At 38.4% G+C, this 16,169-nt stretch overlaps 1 protein-coding gene across 1 annotated transcript in view; it reads right to left on the bottom strand.

The window, feature by feature from the left end:
* KALRN (kalirin RhoGEF kinase) overlaps positions 1 to 16,169 on the bottom strand; it is a 4,346,166-nt gene that overhangs the window by 184,919 nt on the left and 4,145,078 nt on the right. Inside the window, exons 53-54 of the mRNA XM_044074926.1 lie at positions 8,165 to 8,327; positions 61 to 182 (exon numbers count right to left, since the gene is read on the bottom strand). Coding sequence (XP_043930861.1) covers positions 61 to 182; positions 8,165 to 8,327 — 285 coding nt within the window. The remainder of the gene's footprint in view (positions 1 to 60; positions 183 to 8,164; positions 8,328 to 16,169) is intronic.

Genomic DNA, 16,169 nt, shown 5'->3' with positions numbered 1-16,169 from the left:
TATATCAGATGTTCCACCCCTTCCCCATCCCAGTTTTGTAAGGACATGAAAACCCCATACCTTGGACTTTGATGGTTGCAGATGATGATGCCATTCCATGTTCATTTCCTGCCATACAGGTGTAAATGCCACTGTCTTGGGGCATCAGGTTGCAGATTTTCAATGCAATCTCGCCGGACTCACTAAAAATGAAGTTAATAATTTTAGCACCATATTGCATCTGATGATGTTACACCTTCTTATTGCATCTGATGACGTTACACCTTTAATGTTGAGCACTGGGTACCATTGGTCTAATCCCTGGAAAAGATTAAAGCTATGGAAGAACAAAATATTTTAAATGAAAAGGTATAGAACAAGCCACCCAAGAATGTTTACCTAGTTTTCTTTTAATGTTCACCTTTCAAATACAGCAAATGGTTGAAAGAGAAAACCTGAGTTTCTGAAAAAAATGTGATACTGTCAGGGTTAATGTGCTTCTGCTACAGCAGAACAGGCTGTCTGATTAAAACTGAATTAACTTACAGTCTGAAACCACTATGTGTTTTATATTGTACCTTTTCTTCCCCACAATCTATCCAGTCTCTTGCATTATAACTTATTTTAATTTCCTGCCTTTACCTGAATCTCTGAATTTTACTTAAAAATTCAGTAAAACATCAAAGGCATTAATTAATGCCTGTTTCCATCATTTATGAAACTGAAATTCCAGGTATTTAGTTCTGCTTTAATAATCAGCAAATATACAGTGTTAGCAATAATAAAATGTTATTGGGAGACATCAGCATTTATAGAAACAAGGCATATTTCTTACATTATTTTCACTTGAAAATGATTTTTAAATAATTAAAGTTGTTTATAATGTCCACTGTTCCTGTCACATACTCTGTTATGTAACACTGCAGAGATGTGTCCTATGTTATGCAAGCAATAATGTTCTCCAGTGTGGGCATTACAGGGAAATAATGGAGCAGCTAGAGTTGTGGGTAGAGGGCCTCCCCACCACTGCAAGGTCAGTTATTTCACTATAACATATACTCTGGAGAGCATTATTGCACTTAGAAAATGGGCTAGCTGTTAAACTGTTTTGTATTTGTTTTATTATTAGCATAGGTATAGTTTGATACATTTTTAATGTAAAAACGCTCCTCTAATGTTTCAGTTGCTGTAGGATATGTAATTCTTCAAGTATTTTATATCCAAATATAAGTTATGTAAGTATTTAATGATGCCTATGTGCACGTGTGTGCGCGCGCACACACACACACACACACACACACACACACACACACACACACACACACACACACACACACACAAAATGTGGCCCTGCATAGACACTTTCTTGACTTGCTATGGAGCAGTCATGTAGATTAGTATACACCATATTGGCTTGTGCGGATATGGGCGAGGAATGGGCAGTGATGACTTGATTGGCAGCCCAGCTCAGCTGTCAGTCAGGTGTGCTGGCCACAGAGCAGTAATTAACCATTAATTTATCTGAACCATCTTTCTCACACACACTGGTTACTGACTCATTTGAAACAATGTCACTTACAACAAACATTATTGCAGGCTGGCACACACAGATGGACTCTCAGAACTAATTAAAAAACTGCTGTCTGAGTTTGAATTGGGAAATAGTAGACAATTGAAACTGCTGCAGCTGCAATTACTTCCATTTGTTCAGTTTTATTACTTAATAAATAAATCCATTAATTAATTTTAAATAATTTATAATGCTCGCAAACTGCATTGTTTTAACTGTGTTTAATGAGAGTAAACAAGATGGTGGCAATTTTTTTTTCATCTGTGCTTAATGACAATTTAATATGCTTCTGTGAAGCCATGGACTTCTGTTTGTTGGGCTCTCCTCAAACATTAATATTTGTTCTTTAAGTAACTTGATCTTGTCACTCAGGATGCATTGTTTCAGTCACTCAGTCCCAAACTTATTCAGTGGTGATGTGGTGCAGAGATCTTTCGGTTAATGAATGCAGATTGTTACTTGAAACATATACAGTTATGGATGAAATTATATAATTTGCTCAGCATATTTTAACTTATCTGGTCCAGAATTGAAGCAGTAGCATATTCAAGTTCATACTGTGTAATTTCTTAAACCTTTCTAGAGGCCAATGGGATATTTCAAATGACCCCTAAAGACATAACAGTGTTTCAGCTACGTGGATTTTGAATGCCCATGACTTTTTATTTTCACTGATTTAAGATTTTACTGTTGCATTCAGACCAATAAAGCCAAACTCCACTAGCTGTAGACATGCCATTTTTTGCCCGATTTCTGAGCTTGTCAGTGCAGCATAAATAGATTCTTTGGCCATACTATAGAAAAGTATATATGAAGAGATGTATGTAGTGGGTTTAAGTGTAGGAAAACCAGACTAAATATCGGCGTATCATGTCTGTGTTGCTGAAGGGGCAACTACATTGTTGCTGATCTAGGAGTGTAGGGGAGAGGTCCTAGCAAATGAGGTGAAAAAGGTTTAGTCTGCCATTAGCTGAGATGATAAATGTATGAACTTATGCACGGCTTGGTTTGTTTTGCATTTAGTTGTTATCAATGTCTAGAGAGACTTTATTACATGGATCATTAAAGAAGAGGGCAATGTTACAGTACTTTATTGTTTACTTTATACAGTGACATAGTTAATGTTTCTACAACATTGAATATAATGAAATAAGCAAGGTATGGCAGAAAAAAGGGTCTATGTTTGTGCATTGAATACAGAACACATTGAACAGTTTATAATCGAATGAAAAAACCTGAAAAGTTAAAGTACCTAAAACACTCAACATTGGAAAATAATTCAACAAATGGCCATAGTTGGCCAGTACTGCAAACATAATCAACCAAGGTGGGGAAAAGGGTAAATTTAAAAATGTAAAAAAAGGCTTCCTTCACTTCCTTCGCTTACCTTATCATGGTATTTCCTGGTTGTTTGCCAGTTATGGTCATTCGATGAATTATTTTCCGATGTTAAGTGTTTTCAGTACATTAACATTTCGCTCTTTTACTTTCGATCATAAGCCATTTGCTGTGTTCCATAATCAATGCGTGAACACAGACCCCAGAAAAAAGGCGTGTGGCTAATTTAATGAGATCACTAAGTTGTTAGGGTAGTCATACAGTAGTTCAGATTATTATGGGCATATAGACACTAGAGTGATAGCAAAAGTAAGGATTAGGTGGGTTCTCAGGGAAGTAGCAAATTGATGTCTTTGGTTATAAGCAGGGTATGGAACATTGAGAATGATCTGAAAGATAGGGGGTAGGGAGGTAGGGCAGCTCCAACCCATGTACAGGGCCAGTGAGGAGATCAAAGCTTCCCAGGGCAGCATCATTCTGTGGCTAAGGAATATTTTCTGCCAAGGTCTAATCCTGCCCCTTGCAGATGATCATATTATCCTAGGGATTAGCTTGCAATAGATTTGGTTCAAATATCAGCCATATGTATTGATATGCATGGACCCTGTCCGGCTGGTTTCCAAGTGAATCTAGGGTCTTAATGGTATCAGTAAGGGTTTTATCTTTTTATTAGTGCAAAAGAGCACATATACCATTTTCTAAGGTTTGATACGTTTTTTTTTACTTCTATCCCATTATCCAGTTAAAAAACATGTAGAGATCATACTATATATGTCTTTCAACAAAGATGAGGATTGGAACTGTCCTAAAGAACTGACCTAAAGATATTATCCACATAAAATGCTAATAGAAACATGGAAGTACATGCAAAATATTAATAAAGGAAAAGAACACTGGCATGAATGCAGATCTGTGGTATAAACTTGTCCTGAAAGGTCCAAAAGTAAGATCTGTGGTATACACCTGTCCTGAAAGGTCCAAAGGTAAGATCTGTGGTATACACCTGTCCTGAAAGGTCCAAAGGTAAGATCTGTGGTATACACCTGTCCTGAAAGGTCCAAAGGTAAGATCTGTGGTATACACCTGTCCTGAAAGGTCCAAAGGTAAGATCTGTGGTATACACCTGTCCTGAAAGGTCCAAAGATAAGATTTGTGGTATACACCTGTCCTGAAAGGTCCAAAGATAAGATTTGTGGTATACACCTGTCCTGAAAGGTCCAAAGGTAGAAAGTTGATTACTTCACTGTGAATTGAATGATCTATTTATAATATAACTCTTTTTTTATTTAATTGCAGTTTCACCGAAGGCAATCAAGCATAATTTTTGTTAAAGGAGTTGATGCTCTATTTGATTCAGTAAAATGGAGGAATTGGAAGGAAAGAGAAAAGGGTGAGGGTTCAGACATACTGGAGCTAGAAAGAAATGCACAAAGGGGATTGTGGAAATAGAGATGTTCATAGACAAATAGGTTACTAGGATTGCAGCCTATGTGGGAACATGGGAGACAGGAAGTGACTGAACATGGGGTTGGTCAACAGAGATTGGAGGCTAAGAGAGAGTCAAAGTATGTGTGTGTGTGTGTGTGTGTGTGTGTGTGTGTGAGAGAGAGAGGGGTGGGGGGTGGAATACACAGAAGAAGTGGGAAAAGGAGGAAGAGATAAGGTTGTAGGAACTCTTTTAAGTATTTAAATATTAGCATTGTGTGGTAGTTTGGCACAGAGGTTTAAAACAATGTGCTGCTAGACCTAAATCTTATTGCAGTCCTGGGTTTGATTTCTTACAGTCTCTATTTGTCTACTGTGTGACTCTAAGGAAATCTCTTAATCAGATATTGTTCCAGGGTTGGTCCTGATAAAGAGGACCGTGTATATAGAGAGCTTACAGTTAACAATTTTTTATTAATTTATGCTCAGGAATTCAAATTACTCAAGGAAGCATAATTTCATGTCATAAGAAATATCTGGGTTGGTTTACTATCAAAATGTTGAAACATAAAATTTTTAAAAAAAAATTATCAAATTGTTTATCTGACTTTGGTAATATCGTATTATCAAAATATCGGAAATGGTAACCACAACAACTGACATTTGAACATTGGAACTTCCAATGTCAAAAGTCTGTGTTACCGTTAAGGTTTTTGTAAGCCCCACTGCACCTCCCATGTTGGGGGCTGTGCCCCCCACATCCTCTGCATATTATATATACCAACTCCGAGATCGCACTACAGTAAGGAAAAGGAAAAATTTCCCAATCCTCACTGTACTGCAATCTCAATTCAAAACATCAACTTCATCTTAGAGAATGTGTACTCACTTTCTCTAATATGAATTGGAATATTTTCCATTCGACATTACGGATGTTGGTAGAACACACATTCGACCAACTCGTATTCGACAAACTGCCATTCCACATTTTAATAGTAAACTATCTGGGTTTCGAAAGGGTTAAATTTGTAAAGGGAAAATTAGGGGCGATAGAGAAGAAAATGGGGAATTAGCAGAAAAGCAGCAGTGTAGATAATTTAAAGATCATGAAAGACAGGGCAGTAGAGGAAAGGAAGGGATAGAGAAGGTCAGATGCAGCTAGAGTAAAGAGAATGCAGTAGGGGTAGGAAGAAGGAGGTAGTTCAAGGTAGTAATAACCTTGAGCCAGCATGGCCTGTGTCTGAACCTCACTAATATCTAAAGTTCTAAAGATGCAGAATGAAAGAATCCAGTGAATGCTGGAGTTATGGCGAACAGGTGAATCAATTACATATGTCATGGGGAACTAAATCAAGAGGTTGTAGGAGAAAGTAGTGAAACTATTGGGGAGAGGTGCATGGGAGAAAAAATGTGGAAATATGGAGGTTCTGCCCATGTTGAGAATCTTTAAGGTTGGGAAACTGGAGAAGGAGCAATAATTTGGGGTTAATATAAGTATGTCAAGCTGGGTGAATGATGTGAAAGCAAAACAATAAAAACTAGGTAGAATAGCTGGTAACATCAGGGAACACACCCGGAAGTGTTTTACCAAGGTGAGACATCAGGGAACACACCTGGAAGTGTTTTACCAAGGTGAGACATCAGGGAACACACCTGGAAGTGTTTTACCAAGGTGAGACATCAGGGAACACACCCGGAAGTGTTTTACCAAGGTGAGACATCAGGGAACACACCCAGAAGTGTTTTACCAAGGTGAGACATCAGGGAACACACCCGGAAGTGTTTTACCAAGGTGTGACATCAGGGAACACACCCGGAAGTGTTTTACCAAGGTGAGACATCAGGGATCACACCCAGAAGTGTTTTACCAAGGTGAGATATCAGGGAACACACCTGGAAGTGTTTTACCAAGGTGAGGCATCAGGGAACACACCCGGAAGTGTTTTACCAAGGTGAGATATCAGGGAACACACCTGGAAGTGTTTTACCAAGGTGAGGCATCAGGGAACACACCTGGAAGTGTTTTACCAAGGTGAGATATCAGGGAACACACCTGGAAGAGTTTTACCAAGGTGAGATATCAGGGAACACACCTAGAAGTGTTTTACCAAGGTGAGGCATCAGGGAACACACCCAGAAGTGTTTTACTAAGGTGAGACATCAGAGAACACACCCGGAAGTGTTTTACCAAGGTGAGACATCAGGGAATACACCCAGAAGTGTTTTACCAAGGTGAGACATCAGGGAACACACCTGGAAGTGTTTTACCAAGGTGAGGCATCAGGGAACACACCCGGAAGGTTTTACCAAGGTGAGACATCAGAGAACACACCCAGAAGTGTTTTACCAAGGTGAGACATCAGGGAATACACCCAGAAGTGTTTTACCAAGGTGAGACATCAGGGAACACACCCAGAAGTGTTTTACCAAGGTGAGACATCAGGGAACACACCCAGAAGTGTTTTACCAAGGTGAGACATCAGGGAACACACCCGGAAGTGTTTTACCAAGGTGAGACATCAGGGAACACACCCGAAAGTGTTTTACCAAGGTGAAGAAGGGAAGGATTGTATATGGCCCATAATGTAGAGTACTGAAATATTCTTATTTGAAATGTGACAATGAGGTCAGTGTAAGTCCACAAAGATGGTATACAGGAATCTATCAGCTCACAATAAGGCACCAGGCTCGGCAGGCACTATTAACCTGAATTTTATTACAAAGCAAACGCCAACAGTGTGATACACTCGTTTTCATCAAAAATATGACTTCGTCAGACAAAACAATTAAAGATAACACAAGTTTAAATGCTCGAGAGCTAATCACACGGCTTAATAATTAAATTGATAAAACAAATTTAAAGCCACAGACGTACTTTCTGAAATTGCACCATACCATAACAGATAATTCTTCAACATACTTAATTAAAAACAGCTATAAAAGCCCATAGCTGTTTTAATTATGTTGAAAACGAGTGTATCACACTGTTGGCGTTTGCTTTGTAATAAAATTCAGGTTAATAGTGCCTGCCGAGCCTGGTGCCTTATTGTGAGCTGATAGATTCCTGTATACCATCTTTGTGGACTTGCTTCCGACTACTTCTTTGGTTTATTGGTTTTCTCTGCTGAGCTTTTTGGTGTTAAATGAGGTCAGTGTACTTTGAAAGGATGGATTTGTCATTCCAAAAAATACAAAAAATGGTTAGTACAAAAATATGTAATTGAAAACAGACAAAACTTTAGTCCTATGTTAGTTGTTTCAGTTGAAACCTATTACTCATATTTATTTACACAAACATGCACAGGAGCACACACACACACACACATGTAATGTCCCAGCTAGCTTCTGATACACATAGGGCAATAGTACTATGATCTCTGTGTCTAGATGGCAAAATTGGAAACACACGAAATATGGATTCTCTAAAGTGACCAATAGTCAGATTTGGCAGAAATGCACAGTAAGACCGTAGTTTGAAATGCTGCCAACTAAATATCAGTTCTATCTGTTCATGACACACATGGTACTCACGTGCATAGTTCTGCCATAATTTGTGAAGCAAATGGAATATTTTACCATATTGTAAACATAACAATATGATTATATTTTCAGAATGCATATTAGAAAAAAACAGCACTTTTTAATAACCATAATAACATGCGTAGTTGATACTCTACATGAAATAAGTTTTAAAACACTTGCGTTTATGCCTTACCATTTCCAAAATCAAGACAAAAGTACTGCTTCAAAGTGTTACATGCAAGACATAATGCATACTTGTTAGGCTTTACAAGTGCAGAAAACAGAATTTCACAAGAAGTTTGCCTCAAAGGTGAATAAATATGAGATTACCTTGAAGAAATTGCATAACGACTGTCATTTGTGAGTTCGTTTTGATCAGGACCTTTCCAAACTATAGAAGGCTTTGGCCTTCCACAGATTCTGCAGCGCAATGTGACAGCATCACCAACCATGCAAGTTGTATCCACCAGAGGGACTAGAAATTCAGGTGCAACTGCAAGAAATATAAGTAAGAAAACTTCAAATACTTCCAGGTTAATAAACAAGAGGCTATTTGTAATGAAATGCAGTGTATGTTTTTTTTAAATTGCCCCCAAGTTGGCATTGAGCCATAGCAGACTAAATGTTAATACCTTGCTTGTTTCCATTCCTTTTGGGTAAAAGTAAGAAGATGGAACCCCTGCAGACATCAGGGACTGCAAGGTCAGGCTTTTTTTATTTATCCCCTAACCATAAGTTCCCATACCATGGAGTGAAACATGCAGTTATGTCAATGTAAGAAATGTACACATGCCCCAAAATACAGGCTTCTATTGTGGGTACCATTCTGTAACCTTTCCCTATGCTGCCGTAGTCCTTGGAGCTTTTAATTGGGGCTACCAGTCAGTGAAATTCCTCTACCTTCCCCCAAGAGGGGTGAATTAATCACTGACCTCTCAGATCCTCCACCCCTGCTAGACCTCTGATCACCAGCATTTCAAATAGGAGATGTCCCTCTACACCAGCAGACTAGTTAGAAATGTAGCCTGCACTGATGAAAAGGATCACCATTCAGTCTGCTCCCTTGTGAAGTTTTCCTTTTTCAGCTGTCTCTATAATATAGAATAGTAGCTAGTTAAGGCATACACACTCCTTGTCTCAGGCTAACCAAGCGTATATAAACCCAGCTAATGTAAATGTTGTACAGTAGAACATTGTAAAGAATGTAGCCAGGCGCTCATCCATCTTTTACTGAAAACAAAATGTACAATTCTATAAATCTAGACTAAATTTAATCCTGAAGCACTTTTGGAGAGTTTTTTTGGCTTCATGCTAGGAGGAGTATGCCATGGTAAAATGCAGAAAATTCTAGCAGCTCTAACTTGTAACTAAGCAGGGAAAGCTATCCCTGAAGAAGAGGGATTTAACATGACATAGACCAAAAGTCCTTCTCAGGACTAAGCTCCTATTACAAGCTCTTGGGTTTCTGGTAGTCCTCTCCCACCCTAGAAGAGGTAGGATAGAAGGCATCACCCTCCATCTGGTTGAAAACTTGCTTTTTCTTTCTTACAGATCTTAAAGGGTTGGGAGGGTGGCTTAATGGTTAAGGTGTTTGCCTTACAAACACAAGGTGCAGCATTTGAGTCTCACAAGGGATAATTTGCTAGGCTTAAAATGGCTCGCAAGGGCAGTTAGCTTAGTACTAACCTGTGAACCTATGAACCTATAAAGAACCAACCTATAGCAGTGTGTGTTAGAGAAGATGTTATACTTTACAGTCAGAGCCAGATATCTTTTAAGTGAATATCTGCATCCTCTTGAAACTTTACCATTGAATATTTCTGAGGCAAAGCAGATTATAACCTCTTACAGGATAGTATACATAGTTTCACTGCACCTCCCTCCCCAGATGGAACTGGTAACTTTGCTGAGTTCTACACCAATGCTTTATACAAACACCTGTAAAAGTGCATTGACTTGGCCATACCTGATAGGACCAAAACAAGCTCCTCAAGGAACAGCAAACCTGCCTGGTGGGCAACTGCCATTAATAGGCTTTAAGATAATAAGAGGAAGAAATGTCTGTCCAAGAATAAGAGGGGCCGAGCTGTAAACTAGAAACACTCCCTCCTCAGCTTACACAAGCAAATAAGACGTCTTGTGAAGTCTTCCAAAGCAAACTACAAATCCAAATTAGCTTTCTTAACTAAAGGCAATCATAAGTTGTTCTTTAGTTACATCTGTAATCTAAAGGAAAGGCCCAGATTTGTGCCAAACTGGTAGTTAATGATACCACATATACTGAGCCTATGGACTTAGCTAACCTGTTAGTAGACAGGTTCTGTGAAAACTTCACTCCCCTGTCTCTGTCACACGTACTCCATGACATCCCTACCAGCTGTCCTCTACCATGTATCTCTAAAGAGCAGGTTATAACTGCCCTGTCTAAGGTTAAAAATACAGCATCTATGGGACCTGATAACATCTCAGGCTGTGTCCTACATGGGCTCAAACAAGAATTAGCAACACCATGGGGTAATCTTTTCAATCATATTCTAAGCCCTGGCTTTATCTTAGCTGAATGGAAAAAGGCAAGTCTATGGAGCAAATCATCATGGACCTTATCAACAAAGATATAGGTAATCTCCATACACCTGACCCTACTCAGTTTGGATTTGTCAAAGGGAGATCATGCCTGTTAAACCTGGTGGACTTCTTCGAGACAGTCACTAAGGCCCTGGGTGAGGGGGAATCTGTGCATACAGCCTACCTAGACTTAGCCAAGGCTTTTGATACTATCCCCCACTCAGGCATCACTAACAAACTCACCCACCTAGGTGTCAACCCTTATATTGTTATATGGGTCGTGAACTGGCTCACTGATAAAACCCATATAGTCAAAATAGGAGAATCCACCTCCAACAGCAGATCTGTAACCAGCGGTGTTCCATAGGGACCAGTCCTGGGACCTCTACTCTTTGGAATATATTTCTCCGAAGTACAAGCTAAAGCTAAAGGTCTGTGGCTGGCAAAGTTTGCTGATGACTGCAAACTGGGAGGAGAATAGAAACTCCAAATGATGTCAACATCCTACACAAAGGTCTTACACAAACGAATGATTGGTGCCAAAGTCATGGCCTTAAACTCAATGCAAAAAATGTATTATCATCCTTTTTGTTAAGAGTGATGTTCTTGCTAACTATCACATTAATTCACAACAGCCTAAGTATGCACTCAGTGGTGAGACACCTGGGCACACAGGTTGACAGAAACCTTACCTTTGATCAAAATGTCTCCACAGTGGTAAGAAGGGCATTCTATATTGCTCATCTCATAAGTAAGTGCATTTCCTCCAGAAAAAAGAAGTTATAACCTCCCTGTACTCTTCCCTCATCAGGCCAATAATGCCCCTTTTGGTAGGTACCTTTCTAAGCACCTGCAGCAATTGGAGAGACCACAAAGATTCCTCACAAGGAAAATTCAAAGTCTTCAGCATCTGTCCTATATGGATCATCTGAAATCACTCTCCCTTTATTCTGTTTCAGACAGACTACTGGGAGGCAATATCTGCCTTGCATATAAGACAATTTTTGATCCTGCTTTACTGGAATGCTGCATATCCACAAGTCAAATGGTACATGAGTTACTTGCTGTAAAGGTCTTAACGTGGTATGTGGCATTAATAGAACTTGCTGGAGGAAAAGATTTGTTTCTCAGAGGTTACCACATGTTTGGAACAGACTCCCACTTCATGTCAAGCAGAGCACCTCATTGGCCCTCTTCAAACGCAGTCTGGACAATTGGATAGGTAACTGTAAATTCACCCCGGGGGTTCTACCTGTGTCCCTCTTGGACAGGGGCAATAGGTGCTGATCATGAAAATAAGGGTAGAACTTGGCTAGGCTTGTAAGGGCCCTAGGGCTATTAGGCTAGTAACCTCCTATGACCCTACGATCCTATGAACACCTTGCTATGGCCAATCTTCCTCTTGCCCTTTTGAGTTTTCTTGGTTTTCACTTTAATTTCTGTTCAGTTAAATTACTCCACACTTCAGGCCACGATGTTTATGACAGTGATGTTATTTCATGCTCTTACACATGTGCATGCATGCATGCACCTACACACACACACACACACACACACACACACACACACACACACACACACACATACACACACATACACACATGTATATAGATGGCGCAGTGGTGCAGTGGTTAACGTCACATCACAACAAGAGGTTCTCCTGTTCGATTCTCAGCTGGGTGCTTTCTGTGCGGAGTCTGCATGTCCTCCCTGTGTGTGTGGGTTTCCTCTGGGTGCTCTGGTTTCCTGCCACATTACAAAGACATGCATCTGGAGCATTTCTCCCCAAGCCACCGCTGAAAACTGGCTTTGTTCCAAGTTGGACTTTCCTGGTTAACAAATGTTAAATAAATAAATAAAAAGAAAGAAAGACAATAAATAAATTATATATATATATATATATATATATATATATATATATATATATATATATATCTTACGCTCGTGCACACGCGCACCCACACACACACACACACACACACACACACACACACACACACACACACACACACACACACACACACACACACACACACACACACACACACACACACACACACACACACACACACATGCATAGGATCATAGATGGTTACTAGGCTAATGGTCCTTGAGCCTTTTTAAGCCTAGTCATACATGCCCCAATTTTCCTAATTATCAATGCCCATGGGCTAAATATATTTGGTGTATGCCTGTGCCATAGAGCATCTACAAACTGCTCCTGTCTGTAAGGGTCACAGGTGACAACCCAAGGATGAATTTGTGATTTGCCATCCATTGTTCCAAACAGCTTTTGCACAGGCTAAGGGAAGAGCTCTGTTTCACATGAATGGGGATTCTGTTCCAGAGAAGGGGTAATCTCTGAGACACATACCTGTCCCTCCATTATGTTTGCTTATGTCACAGACGAGGTTTAGATCCATAGATCAGATAATCCTAGTGCTGTTTGTTTTGTGAATATGTAGCAGATCCATCAGGCCTGGATTGGAGAATGTCTTGCAGGTTAGGCATAGATCATCTCTCAGTAGTCTGTAGGAGACTGAGTACAGGGATGTACCACATGCATTTATATATACATATACATATACGTATACATATACATATACATATACATATATTTATACATAAATTCACATACAGATGTAAATATATGTTAAAATATAAAGTGACTACACTAATAATTAAATACCTATCAAAGCAAGTAATAATAGACTTTTTATAAACGTTTTTATTTTTATGCTGTTATTTTAGTCATATCTCCTCACTTGTGCTTTGATGGCCACTTATATTCATATGCTGTTTAACTAATTGGTCAGTAGGTGGCAGCATATACATAATTATGGTAAATAACCAAAGGGGTCCATTTCTGTTGAAAATTTCAGATTTCATTTGTAAAGATGTAAGTATGTAAGCGTATCACTCACTCTGCTCATATAATTGAAGGATGAAGCTAAACACTCTCACAGGACAATACATTTTTGCGATTCGTTTTGTTCCTTTTCATAATTTTCATTGTTAGTACAATAGATTGGGTAAGCTCATGTGCAAAGTTTTTTTATAATTTGATACTTAATGACATGTGATGTGCTTCAATGGGTATTTAACAAGTATGTTATGGTTATGCACTCACTGAAGTACCCCTTTAGGACAAAACTCAGTTTGCTTTTTAGGTGTGGATAATATGAGTAAAGTTACAAGACTATTCAATGCATTGGTGTTGTTTCATTTATGTTGACTGTATCTTTGGAATGTAAGCATGACTTGTTCTTTCTGCGCATCATTTGATAGACTGTGTATATCTCCACAGACACACAGACACACACACACACACACACACACACACACAAACACAGTGGTGTATAGATATAGGCACACACACATGTTTATGTGTGTATCTATAACAATGAACTAACGACATATTTTTGTCTAACTTTCTTACCCCAGTTTGCCCTACTGTATAAAATTTATACCACCTTTTCAATTCTTATTAGTCCTCAATAAGCCTAGCAGGTGATATTCACAAAAATCTGTGAGTTTGCTTAAGTCTCTCCTCTGCTCTGGTCAACTATACATCAATCAATAGAAATGTTTCACGTCCAAAAAAATTATGCTTCCTTCCACTAAGGAGTCTGGTGAAAGTGCCAAAGGGCCACGGATCATCCATCTAAACATTCACAGTCTATACAGCAAACTCTCAAAAGTACAGGCATTCATAACAGACTGCAATCCAGATAATTACCCTGGGAAATGTAGAATTAGATGAAAAACATGGAAATAACCTTAATAAATTTGCCACTGGAAAAAGACAAGTCTTGTAAACTACTTGTGGTTTATACCTTTACAAATCAGTCATGCAGCCTTTTAGATAGTGCTTTGTCCTTCCTGAAGGAAAATGTGAACCTTGACTAGTCCCATGTTACTAATTCTACTGACTTTATATAACTCTGTGGATCTAGTTAGCTATCTCTCCCAACCAGGATGGGCAGCCATCTAATGTAGTTATGGGTCACACACAAGCAGAGTCCATCAATAACTATAAAATAACCAACAACTTGTAGTCGATTAAATCCTCTTGTTTTATTACAAAACACTCTAGCGCCTTGGCTAATGTTTAGCCTTCAAGGAGTGAATTCCAAATAATACTAATTCACTTTTTATACCCATGGTATCAAATAAAACAATTTATCAATTATCTAATTAAACAATTAATTATTTAAATGCATATTTAACTTAAAAACATGCTTTTAAAGCTATACAACACATTTCCAACAACAATCTACATTTAAACCATATGGGATCAAAGTCCCAAACTTTAAAATAAACAGTCTCCTTATACAATAACATATTTCTCTTATAATCCTCATTTTCTACCTGTATTTGTTGCAACACTGTAGCTGTTAAATCTTTCGGAACACTGTCATGATATAATTTAAAATGCTGGGCTAAGGGACTTTCCTCTTTATTTGATCTTATGTCCCTTAAATGTAACAGTAACCTTACCTTAAACATTCTCTTTGTTTGCCCTATATAAAATTTATTACACCCGCATTTTATAGCATAAACTACACTTTCTGTTAAACAATTAAATGTTGCAGCAGCTTCAAATTTAATATTATTAATACTAGAAAAAGTCTGTACAATATGTCTGCAACCTAAACATCTTCCACAGGGTGCAGTACCTAAAAACTGAATCTGTTGCGTTAACCTGATTTGTAGTCTCTTAAATTTTGTATGTACTAACCTATCTTTCAAATTTGACCTTCTTTTGTAAGAAAAGATCAAATTCTGTTCCACTAAACCTTTCAACTCTGGAAACTTACTTAGGAATTGCCAATAATGTTTTTTAACTTGTTTAACATTCTCACTCAACAAATGATATGTTAATACTATTTTTTTTTTTTTTAAATTCTCTTTATTGCAAATTTTCAGTAAATACATTTACATGAATGTCTACAAAAAAGAAAAGTACAGAAAGAGAGAAAAAAAAAGAAAACATTACAAAACCATTGAGTATTTACATAAAGGACATGTACACCAAACAGAAACTATATACAGTCATACATTGCCCAGAACAAGCTATATGCATCATGAACAGCATGGTAGAATCTAATGGTATCTACAAAAGGAAAGTATTCATTTTAATATATGATCAGATAAAATTCCCCAAAATTCCTTAATAATTGGCTTGTGCTTAATATTGTGGAACAAGTATTTATGTGCCTTGAGGTGTTTAATAGCTATATCTTTAAAACCTTCCACTATAAAGAAACTATTTACATCTTTACACACACACACACACACACACACACACACACACACACACACACACACACACACACACACACACACACACACACACACACATGTATATCGATGGCGCAGTGGTGCAGTGGTTAACGTTGTCACCTCATAGGAAGAGGTTCTCCTGTTCGATTCTGAGCTGGGTGCTTTCTGTGCAGAGTCTGCATGTCCTCCCTGTGTTTGTGTGGGTTTCCTCTGGGTGCTCCATCTCTCCCAACCAGGATGGGCAGCCATCTAATGTAGTTATGGGTCACACACAAGCAGAGTCCATCAGTAACTACCACTCCACCTTTGTGGTATGTCCCCAAAACAAATCTAGACTAACTCATAGGTTTCTTCGGGTGCAAAGCATGAAAAATCTAAAATAGAATGCCATAAACTATTGAATCCTAAGTATCATCTGTCAATATTTCAACAACTTCCATTTTTTAGCCCCACATTTAACAGCATTGTACATATTATCAAATTA

Source organism: Protopterus annectens, chromosome 6.part0 (genome assembly GCF_019279795.1).
Source record: "Protopterus annectens isolate FY-2018-M chromosome 6.part0, PAN1.0, whole genome shotgun sequence".
Classification (NCBI taxonomy): domain Eukaryota; kingdom Metazoa; phylum Chordata; order Ceratodontiformes; family Protopteridae; genus Protopterus; species Protopterus annectens.
Note: the sequence above shows the minus strand (reverse complement) of the source record. Positions and strands in the feature narration are given on the sequence as shown.